The 24,245-nt window shown below is 48.6% G+C and overlaps 1 protein-coding gene across 2 annotated transcripts in view; it reads left to right on the forward strand.

Moving 5' to 3' along the window:
• DOCK2 (dedicator of cytokinesis 2) overlaps window positions 1-24,240 on the forward strand; it is a 406,045-nt gene extending 381,805 nt beyond the window's left edge. For both annotated transcript variants that reach the window (XM_022595138.2, XM_022595139.3), the window contains exons 43-52: window positions 684-768; window positions 1,500-1,586; window positions 7,918-8,094; window positions 9,511-9,594; window positions 16,798-16,935; window positions 18,744-18,871; window positions 19,776-19,941; window positions 20,970-21,090; window positions 22,436-22,578; window positions 23,456-24,240. In XM_022595138.2, the coding sequence (XP_022450846.1) occupies window positions 684-768; window positions 1,500-1,586; window positions 7,918-8,094; window positions 9,511-9,594; window positions 16,798-16,935; window positions 18,744-18,871; window positions 19,776-19,941; window positions 20,970-21,090; window positions 22,436-22,578; window positions 23,456-23,518 (1,192 nt within the window). In that variant the 3' untranslated portion in view covers window positions 23,519-24,240. The remainder of the gene's footprint in view (window positions 1-683; window positions 769-1,499; window positions 1,587-7,917; window positions 8,095-9,510; window positions 9,595-16,797; window positions 16,936-18,743; window positions 18,872-19,775; window positions 19,942-20,969; window positions 21,091-22,435; window positions 22,579-23,455) is intronic.
• The last annotated feature ends 5 nt before the right edge of the window (window positions 24,241-24,245 follow it).

A 24,245-nucleotide genomic window follows, 5' to 3' on the forward strand; every position in this document is an offset into this window, starting at 1 on the left:
ACGCTGCCCCCTCCAAGCTGTCTGGCTCACCCCACTCAGGCCCAGACACCCAGTTGAGCACCTCGAGTGGCTTAGGAAAAGGCCTCTCTTCTGGGAAGACCCGTTGGAAGCAGGAGCTCCTTTGTGAGAGGAGAGGCCTGTTCCTGCGGGGAGAAGCAGCCTCACGGCAGTGCAGGCGACTGAGCAGATCCTCAAGCTCAGCTTGGAGCTCAGCCTCCCGTCACCTCTCGGCCAGGCACCCTTGGGCAGGGGATGACCACCATACAGCTAGCACCATGCCCTGCTGGCCCTGACGTTAGAACCGCCCCAGAGGTTCAAGGGAGAGTGATTTGGGGGATGGCTGGGACACCTAAAGAGATCCTTGGAAGATACCCCTGGGACATTAGCCTAGGACCTTAGATGTATCCAGACCCTTCATTGAGATTACAAGAAACAATAACCCAGGCACCACTATGTGCATTAGTGATAGAATTCCAACTTTGGGGGTACCCTACGGGGTGCTATGTTCTCATGAGGGCCTAAGACCGACTAGCTTCTAAATCATCTTACAAGGAAAGCCTGGTTTTAAATGTTGCAGCGAGGACTCTGCCAGACCTGGAGTTTACCGTAGTGGGCCTCCCTGGACAGTACAGGGTCAGGTCAGGTTTTGCTATCAGGAGCCTCAGCCTCATTCTGTCTTGCAGCTTTTATAAGTCCAACTACGTGCAGAAGTTCCACTACTCCCGGCCAGTGCGCAGGGGGACCGTTGACCCTGAGAATGAGTTTGCCGTAAGTATCTCCCCTCCCCTCCCCTTTGGCAGCCTTGATCGTTGCCCAGGGCCTCCTTTACCAACCAGAGCCTGCACCTGCCAGAATCAGAATTGGGAGGGCATCTGATCCAAAGCCAAAGGAAGGAGCACTAACTTCCATTGGTACGATGACACCCATTCTCCAGGCTCTTCCGTTGGGTTTGCTTTCCCATTTCTTGAGCCTCTCCACTCTCTAGATACCACCCAGGCCTGGCGTGAGATGCACCTTTCAGCCTCAGGGAGTTCACAGTCCCCAGTGTCACTGTGTGTTTCCCAGCCAGGACCTACCTGTCTTCTATTCCCGAGGGCCGAGGCTGGCACGAGGAGACAGCTCCAAGTCTCTCTCAGCTCTTTCCCTTGGACTGTGATTCTTCGCACTGGGGGATTCACTGTCCCTTGAAGAATCTGATGAACACTGTAGACCTCCCCCCAGAAAATGCAGGTGGATGCATTCAATATTGCCTAAAACTTCTGCCTGTTCAGAGACCCAGGTTAAAACTTACTGGACCCAAATCCAGGGAAAACTTAAACTTCACCTTGGGAAAGGATTCTTCAGGGTAAAGTGGGAGCGTATTTCTGAGTCTTGTAATTTTTATTCTGATTCCGGGTGGATAGGAGGCCTGGGGGCCTGGCTGGGTTCCCACCAAACTCTGATGGTCAGGTTTCATGTGTGTTGCTTTCCTGCCCTTGCCACCCCTGCCCACGGGACAGTCGATGTGGATCGAGAGGACCTCCTTTGTGACCGCGTACAAGCTTCCGGGCATCCTGCGCTGGTTTGAGGTGACTCACATGTCCCAGGTGAGTCTGTGGGGCTCAGGAGGCTCCTGAGACTGGAAAAAGGGAAATGCTTTTGTTCAAAGCCACTGCAGGAGTCCAGGAATTCTGGTGCAGGAAGGGACCTGAGGCAGCATCCAGTTTACCTGCTTTCAAATTTTTTTTTTTTTTTAAGCATCAGATAACATTTTTTTCCCTGCAAATGAAAGGTACCATAGAATCCGGTAATAAAGCAGATGAATGGGGAGCTTCTGTGGTTGGGTGCAGGGGGAGGAAGAGGGCCTGGAACTCAATCGACACAACCACCCTCTCATATCCTCCCCTCCCAACAGCCCTTTGGGGACCCCTCTGCAGAATCTCACTATGAATCCATTTTATACTTGGATAAACTGAAGCTCAGAGAAAGGAAATTGCACAGAGGCAAAGCTCTGGCTAGAATGCAAGCATTTGAACTCCATGGTGCAGATAGCATGTATTTTGCTTCTCAACACACTTCAGGGTCTCCATGTCCTCAAACAGCTGGGGATCTTGCAGTCCTCAGGATGCAAAGGTCAATCCGGTGAAATCTGAGAAGCAGGGACATATTCGGGATGTCTTATTCACTTATTCATTCAACAAATATTTAATGAGTACCTAACACATGTCAATCAAGCACCTAGAGATTTTGCAATGAAGCTTACATTCTAGTGGCAAAGACGCACTACAAAGCCTAAGCGAATATATACTATGTCAGGTGGAGATAACCGCTATGGAGAAAAATAAAAGAGAAAGGTGATGAAGGAGTGGTGGGTATTTTAAGTAGGATGGTCGTAGAAAGCCTTCCTGCTAAATGGCTTTTGATCAAAGGTCTGAAGGAAGTGAGGACATGGTCCTTGCAGATACTGAAGAGAAGGACATTCTAGCAGAGGAAATAGCAAGTGCAAGGGCCCTGGGACAGAACAGGCTTATGTCTGAATTAGAACAAGTGACGGGGGGAGTAGCAGTAGTCTGATAGCAGGTCATATAGGGCCTTGTAGGCACCATAAGGACTTGGGCTTTTCCACTGGGTGAATCTGAGTCACAAGCAGAGGAGGGACATTGTCTGACTGACGTTGTCAAGCCACTGTGTATGATCAACATTGAGACCATCCCCCTTCAGCCCTTAAGGGCCCCCAGCAGCCAGGTGGTCCTCCAATCTCCTTTTCACAGTCATGGCGTAGACCTTAGGGAACATATAATAACGATGATGACAGCAACAGACATTACTGAGCATGTGCCAGACTGTACACATGTGTGACCTCATTTAAGCCCCTCAACAAGGCTGCGAGGTAGATATTATTATCCTCCCGTTTTACAGATGAGGAAACCGAGTGAGTTAGTGGGTTGCTCAAGGTTAGTAAAAGAGGTGAGGTTTGACTGTAACCTCTCATACCAGGCACCTGGATGGACTCATTCTCTCCTCTTTCCTTAACATGTCCCCAGCCCACCCCAATAATTAGTGCCCTGGAGAGGAAGAAACTACTCATGCCCTTTATTCATGGGACACATCGGTTCATGATAAGCTTGGATAAGTGTCCCAGGTGCTGTGTCAAGGACTTTGTAACATTATCCTGTTTAATCCCACAAAACTGTGTGAAGTACATCATATTATGAATCCCATTTTTGAGGTGAGAAATCAGAAAGTTTCTACTAAGCTGTAGTCTCTACCCATTGGCCCTGGCTGTGCCCTTTCCTCTGGTGGTGCTCAGTAAGGTGCCTCTCCTCCTTCGCTGTCCCCACGGGACTGTAGGCAAACTGAAGGAATTCCCGCCTGCACTCTCTGAACGCCTCATCTCCCGCCATGGTATCTCACCTCCTAATAGACTACATAATTTGCCTGTGTGTTTATTTTTAATATCTAGAATTTTAAATATAATAGCATTATAATATAAGCTCCACTAGACTGTGAGCTCCAGGAAGACAGATTTTTGTCCGTTTTGTTACCTGCCATATCTGACTGCAAGGAATAGTCCTAGACACATAATTGGTGCTCAAGAATACTTATTAAGGGACTTCCCTGATGGTGCAGTGGTTGAGAATCTGCCTGCCAATGCAGGGGACACAGGTTCGATCCCTGGTTCTCGAAGATCCCACATGCCATGGAACAGCTAAGCCTGTGCTCCACAGCTACTGAGGCTGTGCCCTAGAGCCCACGAGCCACAACTGCTGAGCCCGCATGCCGCAACTACTGAAGCCCGTGTGCCTAGAGCCTGTGCTCCGCAACAAGAGAAGCCACTGCAATGAGAAGCCCACGCACTGGCAACAAAGAGTAGCTCCCGCTCACCACAACTAGAGAAAGCCCACGCACAGCAACGAAGACCCAGTGCAGCCAAAAATAAATAAATAAATTTATATTAAAAAGAATAATAGTTATTAAGTAAATCCATTAACCAATCACTCAGTTAATATGCAGAAACCCATAATATATGAAGTGCTTACCTTGTTTTATGAACTCAGGATTCTGAAATTAGGAAAGAAATAGTCAGCATTTTTGTTTCACTTCTTTTATCCTGATACCCTCTGATAGAAGGGATTGGGAAAACCTCCAAAAAGTTGACCAGAGCGACTTTATCTCTGATAGCCTCCCTCATTTGAGTTACCAAGAATGTCAGGATGTCTCAGACACAGAAGTTTCATGGGTGCCGAGTGAATTCCTCTCCAAGCATTTGTTTCTGTGGTATAGAATTTGTACCTTGTTCTTGGTTGTTTCTTTTATGAATCGTCATGACTACAGTACTGTTTGTACAGAGAGGTGTTTTCTGATAGGATTCAAGAGTAAGTTCTGCTTATTGAGGGTCCTTTACCTTTTTCTTGGCTCTGAGAATATGTAATCTTTACAAGAAGTCCTGAGCTGGGGTCAGAGACCCAAATTCAACTTGGCTATTAACAAGCTGTAGGATGTTGGACAAACACAGTGTATCCCTGGCCTTAGTTTTCATCATCTGTAAAATAGACGTGAGAAAACTATGGAATTTCAGAGCTGAAAGACACTCGGAAGGTCATTTAATCCAAGAGCTATAAATTCAAATACCTTCAGAGCCCAGGAAGATAACTGTAAATATGTGAACTCGTCCCATTAAGACAACGGGGAGTGGTAGAAGCTGTGGCAAACTCCTTCCAGCTGAATTAGTTTTTTAAAAAATTAGAACTTACGTGCTGGCTAAATGACAGACCCAGGCCCAGTTTGGCCTACACATCTCCAACGTGCAACCCCATTCCTAGCCCTTGTCCATTTAAATTATTTTGCATATGAGAAGACTGAAGCTCAAAGACGGGACTTGAACTGCCAAAGTGATCAGTGGTAGAAGTAGGCTGTAATAATAATGTCTATCTTACACAGTTCAGAGGTTTTTCTAAGAGGATTTATGAAGGTGATAATGTGGGAGATGCCTTTGAGGAATATGAAACACCACTCGATTGCGAGGGATTATCACCACTTTCCCGAGTGCCATTAAAATTGTTTCCAAAGCACAGTTATTCCTCAGTGTCTGAGGGTGTTGGTGCTAGGAGCCTCCTCGGATACTAAAATCTGCAGTTGTTTAAGTCTCTTACAAAAAAGGGCATAAATACGGTGAGTGCAGTTGGGCCTCTGTATCAGTGGTTGGTTGCATTCGAGGTTGGTTAAATCCAAGGATGCAAAACCCAAGGGTATGGAGGGCTGACTGTATTTTCCAGGATAATTCATTTTCCCCGCACAGCAAGCTGGGCAGGGGCTATATACCTGTGCTGCCGGTAAGGAAACTGAGGCTCAGCTTAGGAAAGAGACCAGAGATTTGAGGGCTTGACCAAGTCCTAACAACCAGCGTATGGCAAGTTTGGTAGCAGAGTGTGGTCTGTATGTGGGGGAGAAGCTCGCCTTTGGAATTCGGACACTGGCGCTCTCTCCCCAGCGCTGCCCCATCTACCCTTAGGTGAAGGACTTACCTGTTGTTGGGGGAATTGAATGAGAGCACGTGTGGGACACACCCAGCATGGGCTGGCACAGAGGAGGCAGTCCACAAATGGCGCCATCTCTTTTACCGTGATCAGTGCTTTTATAACTGTTACCAGCTCCGGACCTCCAGGTCTTCCACCAAATATGTAACCCCCATCGCTCTGCTCTAGAGTGTGACATACTCATCTACACAAACGTCCAGAGGTGAGAATCCAAAGGAGTGTTCATTCTCATTCTCTGTCCTGTTGTCTGTAACGAGGTTAAAGACGTAGGGATACAAAAATAGCTTCAGAAATGAGGAAGAAAGCCAATCAACAGGACTTTCCATTTTTAACAACTCACCGTAAAGCATGAGTCTCTCAGACATACCAGGCTACTGTTGAAATCCAGGTGTGCTACTGGGCTCAGTCCAAGTGGTTGTGATAGATTTTCCTTTAGAACTCAGTCTAGACCTCAGCTTGGAGAAGCCCCTGCAGGGTAGGTCTGTGTGCTCGACAGAAACTGGACCATGGGTTGTAGCTTGTGGAACATGGGCTGCCGCCTCTACCAGGCCGAGCAGCCTTCCCCCCACAGCTGTGTGTGTGTGTGTGTGCGTGCATGTGTGACGGAAAGAGGATGACACTGTGTCACTGTGTCTTGTATCACAGAGAGAGAGAGGAGAGAGCCTACTCCCAGGGCCTTCTCACTGCAGAGACAGCCACTTTCAAAAATGTCCGGAGACAAGGAAGGGGGGCGAGGAGGCTAAGATTTCACAGAGATTTAAGGAAATGGTTTAAAAAGATGACCAAGAGCATGGCTGTATTGGCTGGTTCTCCCCTTCACATATACTCAACAGTTAACAATAACTAGCAGGTGCACTTTTTAAAGAACTCCGCTGTAAGTCAAGTGTCATATTATCTCAACTAATCTTTGCTACGTCAAGTGTCATATTATCTCAACTAATCTTTGCTACGCCAGGTGTCATATTATCTCAACTAATCTTTGCTAAGTCAAGTGTCATATTATCTCAACTAATCTTTGCTACGCCAGGTGTCATATTATCTCAACTAATCTTTGCTACGTCCCCACTGAAGCAGGCCCTGTAGCACCACCACTGAACAGATGGTAACACTTAGGGTTGCCTCCATGAAGTTTTCCCGGATTACTTCACCCTTCCCTCCAGCCCCACCCACCCTGCCAGGGAGCCTTCCCTTCTCAGGACAGCTGCTAGTCCCTGTCCTGACACCTACAAGAGTTAATAACAATAACTACCAGCTACTTTTTTTTTTTTGCGGTATGCGGGCCTCTCACTGTTGTGGCCTCTCCCGTTGCGGAGCACAGGCTCCGGACGCGCAGGCTCAGCGGCCATGGCTCACGGGCCCAGCCGCTCCGCGGCATGTGGGATCTTCCCGGACCGGGGCATGAACCAGTGTCCCCTGCATCGGCAGGCAGACTCTCAACCACTGCGCCACCAGGGAAGCCCTACCAGCTACTTTTTGAAGTAGGTTTTCTTATCCTCATTTTACCAGTAAGTCAACTGAGGCTCAGAACGTTTAGGAAACTTGCCCAAGGTCACACAGAAAAAATGGCTGAGATTTGCACTCATTTTTATTTGCTTAGTTTAGTTCAGGAGTCAGGAAACTATGGCCTATGGGCCAGAGCCCACCTGCACCTAATTTTGTAAATAGGTTTATTGGAACCGCCATGCTCATTGATTTACATATTGCCTGTAGCTGATTGATTTCTTCCTACAATAACAGAGTTGAGTTGTTGCCACACACAACATCTGGCCCTTGCACAGAAAAAGTTCGCAGACTTCTTGCTTAGTGTTTTACTCTCGATCCCATGCTCTTGGGAACCACTGTTATGCCAGTTAGCACCTGATGGCACTGTGTTTATCTTGCTTTCTAAGAGGTGTTGAAGACGTGGTTAGTTTTATCTTCCCAACTAAACCGAATCTACCTTGGAGCAGTGACCCCTCCTATAACAAGTCTCGGGACCTACTGTGGGCCAGGCCGGGTGATCACATCGTCAGCTGCTCTAATCCCTCCAGCTAAGTGCTCACACATAGTAGGTGCACAACCAATACCAGATGGGTTGAATTGGAGTGTCTTTCACCAGGTAATAAGAAGAAAAACCCTCCCTGGAGCACACCCAGCCTCTGAAACCCCAGCGAGTGCCTGACACTTCCTGCCTTCATTTCCCCAGGGAGATCCTTCTTTTGCTAAGCACAAATTCAGCCTGTCTCTCCCCACACAGCTGACAACCCCCAGGGCTCAGTAATTACCACAAGAGCCTGCTACAGCCCCTTGGGGAGCATTGCCTCATTTGAATTCCAACCCCAAATGAAATCAATACCAATAATTTTATCTGTTTTTAAAGCGACCTGCTGAGGCCCTTTCTTCTTGATCTCGTTTTCAACAGACCACAATTAGCCCTCTGGAGAACGCCATCGAAACCATGTCCGTGGCCAACGAGAAGATCCTGATGATGATAAACCAGTACCAGAGTGACGAAAGCCTCCCGATAAACCCACTCTCCATGCTCCTGAACGGAATCGTGGACCCTGCTGTCATGGGAGGGTTCGCCAAGTATGAGACGGTGAGGGCTCCCCTCTCCAGGCCCTGGTGGAGACAGAGCAGTGGCAGGAGGGCCAGAGCAGACACAGCTGCATGCCACTCATCTTACTGTGGCTGTTTGTCCCTCAAAAGGACACTTCAGCTTGTTTAGACCTCATACACATTCCAGAGTTTCTTTAGCCTCACTCTGATCTCCTTCCCACCCTCAATGCCATGCTCTGTCAGGGGTCATAGAGATCCCTTATCCCACTGGGCACATCGAGATACCTTTGTCAAGAGGAGGCTCTGGGATGTCCACGAGCCAGACCATAAAAGTCAGGCACCACAAATCAAAGTACATGCTACTTGTGTAAAGCCATCTCTTCTATAGATGATGGAAATGACCCCCAGAAATGGGAAGGAATGAAACACGGAATCTGTGAAAATACAGAAGGGATGGGAGATCGACTCTCAAGCGAGAGTTATAATCTAGATATTCAGGTCATAAGGACCCTCCAGAAATCCCCACACATTTCAGCCACAGATTTCATTTCTGAGGCCCCTGGTGTCCGTGGCGAAAAGGGAAACGCCATCAGTTATATGAGTCACATTTTCCACTGGGAGAAAATAATTACTCAATAAGGAGACATAACTTTTCCCAGCTCTGAAATAGAAAGTCCTTATTTGGCTCTCACCTGGGCCATACGTTAATGGGACGCTGAGGGAAAAATGGACTCTTCGTTCTCATAAGTCTCATGATGGACTCTTTATTATCTTTTCTATGTCATCCATTGATGTAAAACTAGGAATACAGCACAATAGTATAACTCACGGACAGTAATTCCGGTTAGTCCTTCCAGCTACCCTTGGACACCCCGTAGAGTCATCCATTGGTAATCCTTTGTTCAGCCTTGAGGGGTGATATGTCTGTGTATATATGTGCACACACTGAGAACGGGAGCCGAGAAGGAGCTGGGGCTGCCAAGGTCACACACGATGAGGGAGGCGAGCTGGAAAGCCCACCAGGTGAACTTCTTTACTGAGTTTTCTCTCCTGGGACAGTGCCTTGACTGTGCAGCAGAATCCCCAGCAGGGCTTCTTCACACACAGCTGCCTCCACCCCACCTCTGACCCCAGAGGTTCTGATTCAGTACATCCGGGTGGGGCCTGAGAATTTGCATCTCTGGCAAGTTCCCAGGTGATGCTGCTGCTGCGGGTCCAGAGACCCCTCTTCAAGAACAATTTCCTGGGGTTTGTGACCCTTTCCCAGTGGATACCGATCTGAGCCCCAGGAGGAGGAAACGTCAGTCCCTACACGTCCCTGACTGTTGCCCATCCACGTAGGAATGGCCTCATTCCTGCCCCTGTCAACTGGAACCCTCTCCCGGTGCCAGAGAGGTGGGTCGTGGGGTCCACGGCAAAGGAACAGGAAACCCCCAACGTCTGTTTGTCCTGCTAGGCCTTCTTCACTGAAGGGTACACCAGGGACCACCCCGAGGACCAGGACAAGCTGAGCTGCCTCAAGGACCTGATTGCGTGGCAGGTAAAGCAGAGGCGGACTGGGGGTAGGCCAGCCCTGTGCCCGTCCTTTCCCCTCCCCGGTTCGCCTGCCCTCTGCTAGCCTCTGGCCGGTATGGCCGACTTTCATACTGCTCTCCTGCCCTCTGGCTTTTGGCCTTTCTTCTGACTCTGTCTTCACCTGAGCAGGTGCGTCGTGGAAGCGGGATTTGGGGCACTGCACCCTTGGGGTGCTGCACTGGCGCCGGGCAGTGATGCTGTGCTACGTGTTGCTAAGACTGCCCTGTTGGATGTTGAATTCAGGAGGTGGCTTCCCCCAGGGGGACTGAAGTGAAAGCCAGGGTCCCGCACACCTCCCACCACCTCCCACCACACCCAGCACCCGCCAGTCAGATAATGGAAGACTTCGGCCCCTACCCCACCTCTCCTCCTACTAAGGCTGACCCAGTTTGTTGCAGACAGTGCTCAGATGGATATCAGGTTTTGAAAATAATCGAGGCCTCGGTTTGGTTGGTTTTCAGGCAAAGGGTCTGCACTCTGCACAAGCCGCTCAGCCCTCCGGAGCCCAGCCTGGCACCTTGGAAGGACTGTCCTTCCCGCCCGCTTTGTCCTGCTATCTGCTTATCTGCCCTCTCCTTGCATCCTTGTCCCTCTGCCCCTTCCCTCCACGATCTCCTTCTCTCTGACTCTTGCTGTGCATGTGTCTCTGCCTTTCTCCTCTCCTTGGAAGTTCTTTGCTTCTCCCTGTCCCCTCTCTGACTTTGGCCTGTCTCTGCTGCCCCCCTCACACCTCACTCCTGGCTCTGCTTCCCTTGCGCATCTCTCTCCACTGCCCTCCCTCCTTCTCTGCTTTCTCTCTGGCTCCCTCTCCCGTGTTTTCTCTCCCTCCTGCTCTCTGCCACTCCCTAGAGAAGAAACAATCCACAGACACCTAGCCCAGAGGCATTCAGAGGACCAGGCTCCTGGTCTAGGCCTGCAGCAGCCCCTCCTCAAACATCTCCCTGCTCTCCACGGACCACCCAGCACCCAGGACGCAGGGTGGGCTCTGGAGGGTGCGCTGGGGGGAGGCTGGGGAGGCGAGCAGGGCAGCAGGGGGCAGCGTCTGCAGCTGCTGGCCCTCCCTCCTCCCTTCTTGCCAGTTACAGTGCAAAGAAAAGCGAGCTACTGTGGTAGGGAGTTTTTGTTACTCTAGGGGAATTAGGGAGTGAGAAGCATTGGGTGCAGCCTCTTTTCTTAAAATAAGGATTCCTAATTCAGGTCCTTCTCTGCCTCTGCCAAATTATGCAAAGTGAGGCCTTAAAAATAAAATGCCAGGCGCTGCACAGATACACTCTCCTGAATGCATTTTGTGAGTCTGGAATTTTCTCTCCCTTCTTACCTTGTGCCACCTGTGAAACCCAGACACCTCCAAGAGCGCCAGCCTTCTGAGGTCATCGTGTCCTTTAATACTCAAATAATGATACTCCCCCCTCCCCATCCCCAGCTCGAGAAGCAGGAAGACTCAGCTTTGGTTGGTTTCCTTCCTCAGCTCTTTCTGGGGTGCCCCAGGGAGGGCTAACATGTCACACAAATGTGTCTGGTTGCTGGGTGTCATTCTCAATCCATATCACTGTCCTGGGCCTCTCTGCTGCGCATGTCTTATCACCTGGTAGTGGACTCTCTGGGCTGTATTCACCGCACCCAAAGCATAGACCAGACTGTGGCCTCAGAGCACAGCCGATAGCAGGCCGTGCCTTCTAAGGAAATTCTTCCAAAGTCTTGCAGTTCATAGAGGGGCACCACAAGCAAAGGAAGGAGACTTTGAAAGCATGTATTTGGTGTTACAGCTTCTAAGAGCCTGCAAAGGGGATTGCCCTGGGCCGCATTCCTCCCACTCAGAGTCCAGCATCCTGAATACTCAAAAGACGCTGCCCTGCGCAGGGTGAAGGTGACCTTTTTTACGTTACACACAGCACATTAGCTCTTCCATTTTATTCCATTCATTCTTGCAACTTATATATATTTGAGTCCCAACTGTGTGCCACGCAACAGAAATAAAGCGCTGGATAAAATTGTGGGCCTGCTCCCTCCCTCCCTTCTTGGAGCTTAATTATCGACTGGATCTTGGTTTGCCAAAGCCAGATTCACTTTGGATCTTCTCAGAACACGAGACCCTTAGATTTCAACCGGAGATGTACTTGCACCGCTAGCAACCCAACAGAAGCTAGAAGTGCAAAGTACATTATGTGTTCAAGATTTCATGGTTTTCAAGAGTGATCGCTTCTTAATTCTTGTCTTCGTAAAGATTTTCTCTCTATTTATTGGCATGGAAAGATGTCTACAGTACATTCTTCTTGTAAACATTTCACGAGATATTACATAGAGAAAACTACACATAACAAAAATACACAGCACACTGAGTTGTCACAGTGTACACTTACGTGGCCACCACCAGATGAAGAAGCAGAATTCCTCTAGCACCCAGAAGCCTCTCTTGTGCCTTCTTTTAGTCATTGCCAGCCCTCCCCAAGGTCGACCCCTCTCCTGCTTTTACAGTAACCATTTACTTGCTTTGTAAAAATACTTTTTAACCACCCAAGCACTCGTTGCTAAACAGTATTGTTTACTTTTGCTTGTTTTTGACCTATATATAAATGGAATCACACAGTGTGCATTCATTTGTTTACTGTTATGTTTTAAAATTGATTTATTTTGTTGTACATAGCAATCATTTATTCATTTTCATTGATGTATAATCATCTATGCAGCTGGACTGTATAACTGTGCCAAAACATATTTATTTAGTTTTCAACTGATGGAGATTTGGGCTGATTTCAGTTTGAGGGTATTACAAGTCGTGCTGTTCTGAACATCTCTGTGTGTGTCTTTTTGGCACACACATGCACAATTTCTGTTGGATGTATACCTAGGTGTGGAATTGCTCGGTTATACTATGTTAGAATATCTGGCTTGAACAGATAACTGCCAAACTTCTATCACTATAGATTAGTTTTTTCAGTTCTTGAACGTCATAAAAGTGGTATTACACAGTATGTGTTACTGTGTGCCTGGCTTCTTCTTTTCACTGTAACGCCTTTGTGATTCATCCAGGCCGTTACATGCAAGAGAAGTTTTTCTTTTTTTGTTCTAAGTGGTATCCATTGTGTGACTATACAATATACCAATAATATACCGATGTATTTATCCATTCTCCTGTTGATGGTGGGTTGTTTTCAGGTTTTGGATAGCGTGGAAAGAGTTGTAGGAACATTCTTGTTCGTGTTTTTTGATGGGCATAAACTCTCAGCGTCCTCACTCTCTATCTAGTAGTGGGAGTGCTGGGTCATGCGTTTATCTTTAGCCTTACTGGATACCAAGAAGCAGTTTTCCAAAGTGGCTGAGCCAATTTACACTCCCACCAAGAACTTCTGTGAATCTGGGTTGCTCCACATTCTCGCTGACGCATGATACTGTGAGTCTTTAATTTTAGTCTTTCTGGTGGTTGTGAGGTGGTATCTCAGTTTAATTTTAATTTGCATTTCCTTTGCGAGCAACGGTGTTCATCGCCTTTTCGTGTGTTTATTGGCTAATTGAATAACCTTTCTGTGAAACGTTTGTTCAAATCTTTTACTTATTAACTGAATTGTCTTTCTATTAATAATTCATAGGAGTTTATATCTATTCTAGATATGAGTCCTTTGTCAAATCTGTGTATTGCAAATATCTTCATTCAGTCTGTGGCTTATCTGTTTACTTTCTAACGATGTATTTTTGAAGAACAGAAGTTTGTAATTTTAATGAGGTCCAATTTATCAGTTTTTTTTAATGATTATTACTTTTGTCTTCACTTTATGAAATCTCTGGCTATCCCAAGATCATGACGATATTTCCTGTGTTTTATTGGGAAGTTTTATTGTTTTGTCCTATACTCTTAAGTATATGATCCATTTTGACTGACATGAAGTAAGGGGTAAATTATTTTTCTATACGGATTTCTAATTATTCCAGCACCATTTGTTGAAAAGACTATTACTTCTCCCAACTTTGACATAAAGTGATCATATAGATGTCAGTCTATTTCTGGACTTCCTACTCTATTCCATTGGTCTGTTTGTCCAATGCCATATACTGTTCCTAATTACTGTAGCTTTATAGTAACTCGAGATCTGATAGTGGCAGTACTGCAATTTTGTTTTCAAATTTGTCTTGGTCCTTCTAGTCCTTTGTATTTCCATATAAATTTTTAAATCAGCTTGCCAATTTTCACACACCCCCAAAACACATTGAGATTTTGAATAGGAATATATTAGGCACGTAGATTAATTTAGGAAGAATTTCTGTTTTAATGATAATTGATTCTTCCAGTACATGAATATGGAATCTCTCTCCCTTTCTTTAGTTCTTTAATTTCACTCAGCAAAGTTTTGTAGTATTCACTGGAAAGGTCTTTCACAGATTTTATTAGATTTGTTTTAAGGTATTTGATATTTTTAACTATTATAAATGGTATTTTTTAAAATTTCTCAATATCATCACAATTTTTTTTTTGGTATGTTTACCTTGTATCCAGCGACCTTACTAAATTCACTTAATAAGTCAAATTGTTTGTACATTCTTTTGGATGTCCTACAGACAAGCATATCATCTGGTAATATAAAAAGTTTTACTTCCTCTGTTCCAATGTCTCCCACATCAGGGCAAGAGTCAGTATTTCACAGAGTGGGATGTTTTAAAGATGATGTCCCATTCTATGCCTAGTTTGCTGGTTTATCATGAATGGATTTTTAATTTGTCAAATGCCTTTTATGCATCTATTGAGATACTCATATTGTTTTTCTTCGTTATTACGCTAATTCAGTGAATTATATTAGCTGATTTTGGGCGATTAAACCAACCTTGCATGTATGACATAAATCCCACTTGGTCGTAATGTATTATCATTTTTATATATTTCTGGACTCTATTAGAAAATATGCTCTTCAGGATTTTTGTGTCTATGCTCAAAAGAGATATTAACCTATAATTTTCCTTTTTTATAATTTCCTTGTTCAATTCTTGTAACAAAGTTACCCTGGTCTCAAAAAGTGGGTTGAAAATTACTCCCTATTTTAAAAATTTTTAAGAGTTTGTATAAAGTTGGCATTTATTTATCCCTTAAATGTTTGCTAGAATTTGTCTGTGAAGCCATATGGGCCAGGAATGTTTTAAAGTATGTATTTAATTTAATAGTTTTCAGATTTCCTATTTCTTTCGTCCCCTTTTTGGTAAGTTGTATTTTTCTAGCAATTTGTCCATTTTATCTAAATATTAAATTTATTGACATAAGCTTTTTTATAATATCCTCTTATGATCTTTTATAATGCTTGTGCTTCCTATAGTGATACTCCTTTTTAAATTCTGATATTGGTTATTGGTACCTTCTATTTTTTTTAATTAGCCCTTTAAGGTGTTTATCAATGTTTTTGTCTTTTCAAAGAACCAACTTTTGGATTTGTCAATCTGTGTTGTCAGTTTGTTTTCTTTTTCATTCATGTCCACTCTTACTTTTATTATTTCCTTCCTTTTACTCTCTTTGGGTTTAGTTTGCTGTTCTTCTACTAATATCTTGAGATGGATACTTAGCTAATTGATTTTCTGCCTTTTCTAATATGTAAAACTAAAGCTACACATTTATCTCCATTAGCAACTTTATATCTCACTAGTTTTCGTATGTAGTATTTCCATTATCATTCCCTTCTCTTTTTCTTTATAAATTTATTTATTTATTTATTTATTTTTGGCTGTGCTGGGTCTTCATTTCTGCGCGTGAACTTTCTCTAGTTGTGGTGAGCGGAATCTACTCTCTCATTGCGGTGGCTTCTCTTGTTGCGGAACGCGGGCTCTGGGCACTCGAGCTTCAGTTGTGGCTCACAGGCTCTAGAGCGCAGGCTCAGTAGTTGTGGTGCGCTCTGTGGCATGTAGGATCTTCCTGGACCAGGGCTCAAACCCGTGTCCCCTGCACTGGCAGGTGATTTCTTAACCACTGTGCCACCAGGGAAGTCCCATTCCTTTCTTTTTTAAATAAAATCTTTGTCTTGTGTCATGGATAGAAAATTTTTTCTTTTTCTATGTATTGCTTATTTAAAAAAATATAAAGTTTTCTTAAGCTCTCTTCATTCTCTGTTTCTTCCACGTTAGTCCATTCGTTCTTTTCTTCCTCTCTCCCTTACTCCCTCCCTCCCTCCCTCCCTTTTTGCTTTTCTTCCTATCTGTTGGTTCTGATCTCTGTCTTTCACACTGGAGAATTTCCTTCAATGCCTGGTGATCCTTGGCAGTCTGTTCATAGTAAAGAGTGGGGCACTAAAAAAGCTGAATGAATTTCTGTGCATATGAGAGAAGGTATTGTCGCCTGGATGGCATTACATACGGTAACTGAGTGATCCACAGACGTCTGTATAACATGCGCCATTCACTTTCTCCAGGACAGACCCTTCAAGCTATGGCATATGAAGGTCCCCCTGGCTCCTGCGCTGCTGGCAATCTGGGGACTGGAAAGTGAAGGTCTCACTGTCTGTTAGTATGCAGACCAACCCCCTATTTTCCTGTTTGGTTCCTCATCCCCGCCCTCTGTTGATAATATAAGAGCTTAGCTGTCTCACGTCAATTATCTCTTCCCCTCTCATCTTCCCAAGGCTTTTTACATCACTTTTTAAAAACTCCCTATTGGCTGGTTAACTCCACGTTGTTAACATTTGGGTACCTTTCTTCAGCAACCACATGAGGTAGTATCACTGGATCTCCTGTGTTGTGAGACCAGGCTGTGCCCACTCCTCCTTTTCTGTTCAACCCTTCCCTTCTCCTGTCTCCCAGCCTCTGACAATCTTGCCTTCCCTTTTGCATTGCCAAGAGCTTCTTGGGCAAGGCTTTAAGTTAGAGCGACAGAGAGCCCTCTCCTCTGATCTCACACCCTGCCCCTCAGTAGATTCTATAAGGTGCAGACTTTCCCCAACACGTGGCTTCTAATGGGGGTCGGGGGCGCCCAGCCCTCCTGTGGGGCAAGGGCAGCCGGAGGCCTTTCCCCTAGAGGTCTCGTTTTCAGAGCAAACCTCAAGGATTCAGCTTTCCCATTTCTCAGGGTTGGTGACCCCGCTTGAAGGTTTCCAAGACCCTAAAGCCCTCAACGAATTCTCAGCAGGCAGACTTGCTTCCACCACCTCCATGGGGCCAGGTGGCCAACCTTTGGCTCATCATTTACCACCTTTCTCTCCAGATCCCCTTCCTGGGAGCTGGGATTAAGATCCATGAGAGAAGGGTGTCAGAAAATCTGCGGCCCTTCCACGACCGGATGGAGGAATGTTTCAAGAACCTGAAAGTGAAGGTGGAGAAGGAGTACGGTGTCAGAGAGATGGTACTGGTGGTCCCTGTGGCCGGGAGGGGTGGGGCAGGGAGGAGGATGAGATTGGAGCCAAGGGACCTGCCCTTGAGGAGAAGGACCTGAGAGCCAGCAGTGCCAGGGCCAATCCAGGGAACCTTTCTGGAAACTTGGTCCCTCAAAAGTCACCCCAGATAAACGCCAGTTACAGATTGAGGCCTTAGCACTCAAGGGACCGTGCTAATAATAAAAGCAATGTTGATGAAGCACCTGTTATGTGCCAGTCTAATCTAAGCACGTAGGTCATTTCGTCTTCACAACAAGCCTGGGCGTGACTTTTAACCCCCTGTGTCTCTTCTGGAGATTCCTAGGTGTAAGTGACTTGGCAGAGGCTACATGACAAGTGAGTGCAGGTCACTGCCCCTGGCTCTGTTGGCCTGCAAAGCCAGCGCTTTGGGCCACTCACAAGCTCCGAGTCCTCAAGAGGCCATCAGCCTGGTGCTCACGAAGACTTCTTCTTTATCCTCTTCCCCAGAAAGTAGCATCATAAAACGGCAAGGCTGTGTGGTCCTTCAGAGGCCATCTGGCCCAACCCTCTGATTTTACAGATGGGAAAACTGAGGCCCAGAGACGAGAAGTGAGTTACTGGAAAGCGTGGAGGTGAACTCAGGTCTCATCTTCTGGCACAACAGTTTTTCTGTGAGACAGGTCGCCTCTCCCAGCACTCCCTGTGTGACAGCCCAATGCAGTTCTGATGGCAACCACCCAGAGTTACGTGACGTTGCATAGGTTAAGGGCAAAGTCCTCCACAAGACTCCCCTCGCTTCAGACACCAGGGTTCCCAGGCCACCTGCACCTCTGACCAACTGGTTACAAATCTGGAGATTCCCACCACCCCTTCAGGTCTGATAATTTCACAAAAGTCAAGGAGTCGGCCCTCCCTCCAATATCCATGAGTTCCCTAGCCGCAGATTCAACCAACGGAGGATCAGAAATACTTGGGGGAAAAAAATCGAGAAAGTTCCAAAAAGCAAAACTTGAATTTGCTGTGCCGGCAACTGCTTACCTCACATTTACATTATAGTTACAACTATTTATGTAGCGTTTACATTGTATTAGGTATTACGAGTAATCTAGAGAGGGTTTAAATTCTGCTGGAGGATATGTATAGGCTACATGCAAATACTATGCCATTTTATGTCAGGGGCTTGAGCATCGCTGGATTTTGGTATCCTCGGAGGTCGGAGGTCGGAGGTCGTAGATACTGAAGGATGACTGTACTTATGCTTACAGTTTTATTAGCAAGGAAACAAATCAGGACCAGCCAAATGAAGAGAAGCATAGGGTGAGGTCTGGGAGGGTCACAGCTTCTGTGTCCTCAGGACATGTCACCGTATCTCTCCTACTGGCACATCCATGTGTGATTACCAGCCGGGAAAGCTCACCTTAGCCTAAGTGTCTGGAGTTTTAATTGGGGTTCATAGGCATGATCGAATGAATCGTTGGCCACGTGGTTGACATCAATCTCCAGTCCCCCTTCCTCCCCAGAGGCTGAGCCGATATTATCTGGCCTAGAGTCCCAGCCCTGTAATCACAAGGTTGCTCTTTCTGGCCAGCCCCCATCCTGAGCCTTCCCATCAGTGTAAAGGGGCCACCATGAAAAACAAAAGACACTCCTACCAGTGGGGAAATTGCAAGGATTTAGACATCACCTCCCAGGAACCAGGAATAAAGGCCTGACAAATTCTTTATTAAACAGCTTGCGTAGCCTCAGCCAGCCAGGAAGTTTTTGCTCTGCCCCACGCAGACCTGGCTGCTAACCACACCCTCCTCCCCGCCCGCAGCCCGACTTCGAGGACAGGCGAGTGGGCCGGCCCCGGTCCATGCTGCGCTCCTACAGGCAGATGTCCATCATCTCCATGGCTTCCACGAACTCTGACTGCAGCACGCCCAGCAAACTCACCTCCGAGAGGTCAGTCCCCACCCCAGGCAGCCCCCCGTACCCCTGCACCAGCCTAGCCCTCAGCAAAGCCTCGCTTCTTGCCCTTCTGCCCTTGGCCGTCCTTCTGCACCTCCGTGCCCTTCTGTTTGAAAGCCCTTCCCCACCTGGCACCTCATTAAAACCCTCACAACTACCGTGTGCGGCTTAGTGCCGTTGTTAGGGGGTCAGTCGAGGCCCAGAGAGGTGTGGTGGCTCTTCCTGAGGACCCAGCAGGACACCGCACGGCCCACAGGCTCCCCGTCCAGCCACCTCCGTCAGCCAGCCTGAGCTCCTCATCTACTTGCCTCTGCCGGGGCTCCCGTCCCCACCAACTCCCCATCCCAGAGCTCCTCCTCCTGTACCTGCCTATACCTCTGTCGGGGTTCCCCTCCTCGGCCAAGAAGAGCCTCTCCCCTTCCACTTTCTTGGAGCCATCTGCGCGACCCGGCCCGACTCAACTAACGTAATAGCAGATCCTGTGATGGAGAACTCTCTCTGGGAGAATGTGCTAAGGGGTTCTTGACCTCATCTCTTGTCTACTCTGCAAGGTTGCTGCAAACACCCCCGTTTACTGAAAAGGAAATCGTGCCTCAGAGAGGTTGAGTGATTTGCCCAAAGTCATTCGGCTAAAAAGTGGCATAGATTTGAATCCAGATCCATATTTTTAACCAGTTTTCTCTTCCTATCACCAGTCTTATGGCCCACCGCCTTCAATTTTATCTTACCCTGTAGTTTGAGTGTTTGCAAATTAAGCAAGTGGCTCCCCAAACTCTGCCAGGTGAGCTGATCTACCCCCCGACCCCGTGGTGACAGCTCAGTCAGCCTGGGTCCCTGCAAGACAGTTCCACTGAAGCTCTTAACTGCAGTTTTTGCTGCTGTCCCTCTTGCCATTCAGCTTCGACCAGGAATTAGCACCTCCCAAGGCTCCGAAAGTGGAGCAAGAGGAGCCGATCTTCCCAGGGAGCACTCTGCCAGAGGTCAAGCTGCGGCGGTCCAAGAAGAGGAGCAAGAGAAGCAGTGTGGTGTTTGCGGACGAGAAGGCCACGGCAGACCTGAAGCGGGTGAGTGGCCAAGGCTGGATCTTCTCTGACACCCTCGGCAGATCACTGCATGCCCGGCACACTGCCTGGGGCTCCGAGACGTGCGCCGCTCAAGCCTCATCCTCACGGTGAAGTGGAGTTACCGGGGTGGCATCTCAGGGGCAGGGAGGTGAAGTGCTTGCTGGCGCCCCTGCAGCGTGGATGTGACAGAGTGGGATATGACCCAGCCTGTCACTCTGTCCTTTCTACCATCGCAGAGGACTCTGAGGCTGGGGAGAGGCTGCCCGGTCCACCACTGAGCAGGAGAGCCGCCCTCCCAGGGCTGGGCCAGGTGTTTCCACCCCTGCCCTCTATCCCCACCCCAGGGCCATTCTAACCACTGACGTCTCAGACTCTGCTAAGCTCTTCCAGTGGACCGGGAGCCCAGCTGGGGATGCAGAGATGAAATTCTCACTGCCCTGACTTTTAAGAGTTACTGTCTTATAAACTAATAAGTATTTAATATGAGACTTGGTACCAGACAGCCCTGGGTTCAACCCCAGCTTCCCCCTGAAAGAGAGGTTTGTTGAAAGCATTCTGGGAGCCTGGAAGGGGGAGAGGGATTTACTCTCCTGGGAAGGGAGGGCTGCCGGATGAAAGGGCAAGGGCCCAGCTGAGATGCCCTCCAGCGACGAAAGAATCCCCCACAAACTTCCCAGTAGTCCTCAGAGGCTATTCTTGCCGGGGGGAAGCCTGGAAACAAGACTGTGTTTCACAATTCTAGGGGGCGTCATTCACACAATAGTCTAAGTGTATGCCCCCCCCGCCCCGCCCCCCCCCCCCACAGCAGAGTTGTATAGTATACAACCTATGCAACCATGCATGGCACGCTGACATAGAGTGACGCAAAACAGAATAAAAACTTGGGGCTGGGTCCATAGAAGCCACGGCAAACCTTTATCGCTGACTTTTCAGGGCCTAGAACTGCCTCATGCTAAGCCTCTGTGGTGTGTGTGTGAGTGTATCTGTGTGTCTCTGTATGCACATGTGGGCATGATCTATTCATCCAGCTTTCCAGGAAGCACGAGTTCATGAGTGATACCAACCTTTCGGAGCATGTGGCCGTCGCCCCCAGGGCATCCATTCTCTCTCAGATGAGTTTCGCTAGCCAGTCCATGCCCACCATCCCAGGTATGCACCCTGCCACCACCAGCACGGGGAGTATAGAGGTGTCTGGGGGTGGAGGAGGGTGGGAACCATATCTACATAGCAAAGTGAGCTAAGCACCATGGGGGTAAGAGGCTCTGCTCACAGCCCCCCTGTCCTCTGAGCTCTCCCCACACCCACCCACTTCTGTGGCCCTGCCAGGGCTGGAGTGGAGGCCTGCTGTCACTCTGGAGCTCAGGATCCACTGGGAATGTGGTATGTCCCACCAGGTGGTCCTGGGTTCTCAGTTAGCCAGGCCTTCCCAGGGATCGGGAGTCGGCCTCTGGTAAATCTCTCAGCCTGTGTCTCCCTCTGGGGCCTGGAAGGCTGTTTCCGGAACTTACAGAAATTGCTACCACATCTCACAGTTGCAGAGTGTTTGATGCACAGACACTTCCATTTCCCCCGTCACTCATTCATTGTCGTGAGGAGGTCTGCAGCTTACAGATGACCTTTGCTAATTCACAGAGGGGGACCTGGGGCTCTAACTGGGGATGTAGCCTGCCCAAGAGCGCTCCAGCAGGCACGTGGCAAGTCTCTAGTGTCCGCCACTCTGTGCTTGGTGACAAATGTTCCTCCTTCGTTGTTTCATTTAAGCCTCAGCACAAACCTATGAAGTAGATCATATGACCAGCCCCATTGTATGGATGAGGAAACTGAGGCACTGAGAATGTCAATCTCCTGACTGTCCCAGCCCCTAAGTAGTGGAGGCCCCTGGAACTGTACCCCTAACGACTGCCCAGCCTCCCCAGGCAGGACACCCCCGTGTGGCCGTTTCACTCTTGTCCTCGCAGCAGGCCTCACAACGCCCTTGAGGTCTGTGCTCTTACCCCCAGGTACCCAAAGTCAAAACCGAGGGTCAGAGTCGTCTGTGTGACTCTGAGCTGGGGGCCATAATCACCAGATGACACCTTGGTTGGAGATGCTCTCCTTCCGGGACCTCTGGGTTCTCCGTGTTGGAAGACAAGAGTGAGCCCACACGATCTCCCCGACCTGGGCAAAAGGCCCTGTTCCCTGAGGAAGTCAGGGCCCCAGTGGCCAGGGCCTTCCCCCACCACGGACCCGTGTTCCCAGCCCAGAAGCCCTTGGACGAGGCCTCGATCGGGTCACGTTGCAGGCTGCCGTGTGCGGGGCTGGGCAGGCCTCAGTGCAGTGGACGGACAGGCTCGACAGTCCCGGCACGGCAGTACTCGGGCCTCCCGCCTTCTGCCTGGCCCCCTGCCTGTTCTCCCTGGATGCTACCTCTGTCCCCCGCGCGCATCTCCCATCTGCCCCCCGAAGTCACCCTCTCTCCGCCCACCGCTCACGGCGGCTCTCGGTTCTCCCGCAGCCCTCACGCTCTCGGTGGCCGGCATGCCCGGGACGGAAGAGGCCAACTCATCCCCCCGCCTCAGCCAGACCTTCCTCCCTCTGTCAGAAGGCGACAAGAAGACGCTCAAGCGGAAGAAAGTAAATCAGTTCTTCAAGACGATGGTGAGCTCCCAGATAAGTGCAAGGAAGGGGGGTGGGTGTGGGGAGGGGGAAGGGAAGAGGGGGAGGCGGAGAGAGGAGAAAATGGGGGCGTGTGTGTATATGCGCGTGTGCACGGTATGGTCACCCTCAGGGAGGTATGGACAGGGCCCCCTAGGGTGGGGACGGTGGCCAGAAATGCCCAGGGTGCAGTTCTCCTCTTGGTCCCCAGGTGGCTGCCCTGAGCAGGATGGACCCCAGCTGGGCTGCAGGAATGTGCCAGACGGGTGTGCAGGGCCCCTGGGGCCTGAGAAACCATAGCTGTCCTTTGCTGCACCTGGGCAGCTAAAAGTGCTTTTTAATTCTTTTGGAAGAACGTTCCTATTCAACTTATATTACAGAATCCTACGATTCAAAAGTTTTGTTTCCAAGCCCTGACTTCTCAAGTCCCGTCTCCTATTGTTACTTGTCAGTCTTTGCTCAAGATGAAGGTACCACTGACCTTCACCACCTTGATCCTCAGGGTGCAATTAGAGCAGGAGTCCGCTGCCATAATAACTGCAAGTTCACCGTGAGCGTGCAGTGAGTCAGGCTCCATGCTAAGCCCTTTCCAAACATGATCCCATTTGACCTTCCACTGTGAGGATTTTATCAGGCTCACAGAGTTAGGTAAGCGACTTGCCCAAGTTCACACGGTCCACGAAACAGCAAAGCCTGTGTTCTAACCGTTGCGTGGCACAGCCTTTCTGGTCACATCAGTCAAAGTCACGGCAGCTCAGGCTCACTGGGTTAAGGGAGGGGTCAGCTCAACAGCCCTTGTGAGTGGGACAGGAAGCCCTGCTTTGGTGCTCATGAGAACCCCATTTTGGGTTGTGTCTCTTTATCCTCTTCTCCCGCGCAGCTGGCTGGCAAACCTGCCGAAGAAGGCAAGCAGACCTCCAACTTAATGTCCACCGACCTGTGAGATGCTGCTGACCAGGGCTGCACCTGGGGAGACAAGGATGGGAGTTTCCAGAAGAGGAGACACACAGCGGGACATTGATGCCTCTAAGAGTGGGGAGACCATCCATCGGTTACCTGCACTCAGACAGAGGGAGTGGGCTGATCTAGGCCCCAGAACTGTCAGTGGTGACAGACCCAGTGTCACCAGGGCCAGTGACCCAGGTGCTGGGTGACGATGCCCCATCTGGATTCTTAGCCACACGAGGATCCACTTGCCAATGCCTTCTCCCAGTATGCTCTCCCCAGCATCCTGGACACACCTTTTTATAGCCCAGTTTCTTAGGTATAAGGAGCTATATTTTTGTATCATTTTCTAAGCTTAACAGAAACTTTTTTTTTTCGGTACGCGGGCCTCTCACTGTTGTGGCCTCTCCCGTTGTGGAGCACAGGCTCCGGACACGCAGACTCAGCGGCCATGGCTCACGGGCCCAGCCGCTCCGCGGCATGTGGGATCTTCCCGGACCGGGGCACGAACCCGTGTCCCCTGCATCAGCAGGCGGACTCTCAACCATTGCGCCACCAGGGAAGCCCCCAGAAACGCTTTTAAATATTCTTTTATTTTATTTTTGGTTAACAGTTTTGTACTTTACATTTTTTAATACAACCCACCCATCTTTTTTCTAGCTGATCATCTCCAAAGTGTTGCTATTTCTTACTGACAATAAAAACGATTCCGTGACTCAAGCAAG

The sequence above is a fragment of the Delphinapterus leucas genome, chromosome 3 (genome assembly GCF_059928025.1).
Source record: "Delphinapterus leucas isolate spDelLeu-1000000601 "Yukka" chromosome 3, BTC_Dleu_Yukka2, whole genome shotgun sequence".
Classification (NCBI taxonomy): domain Eukaryota; kingdom Metazoa; phylum Chordata; class Mammalia; order Artiodactyla; family Monodontidae; genus Delphinapterus; species Delphinapterus leucas.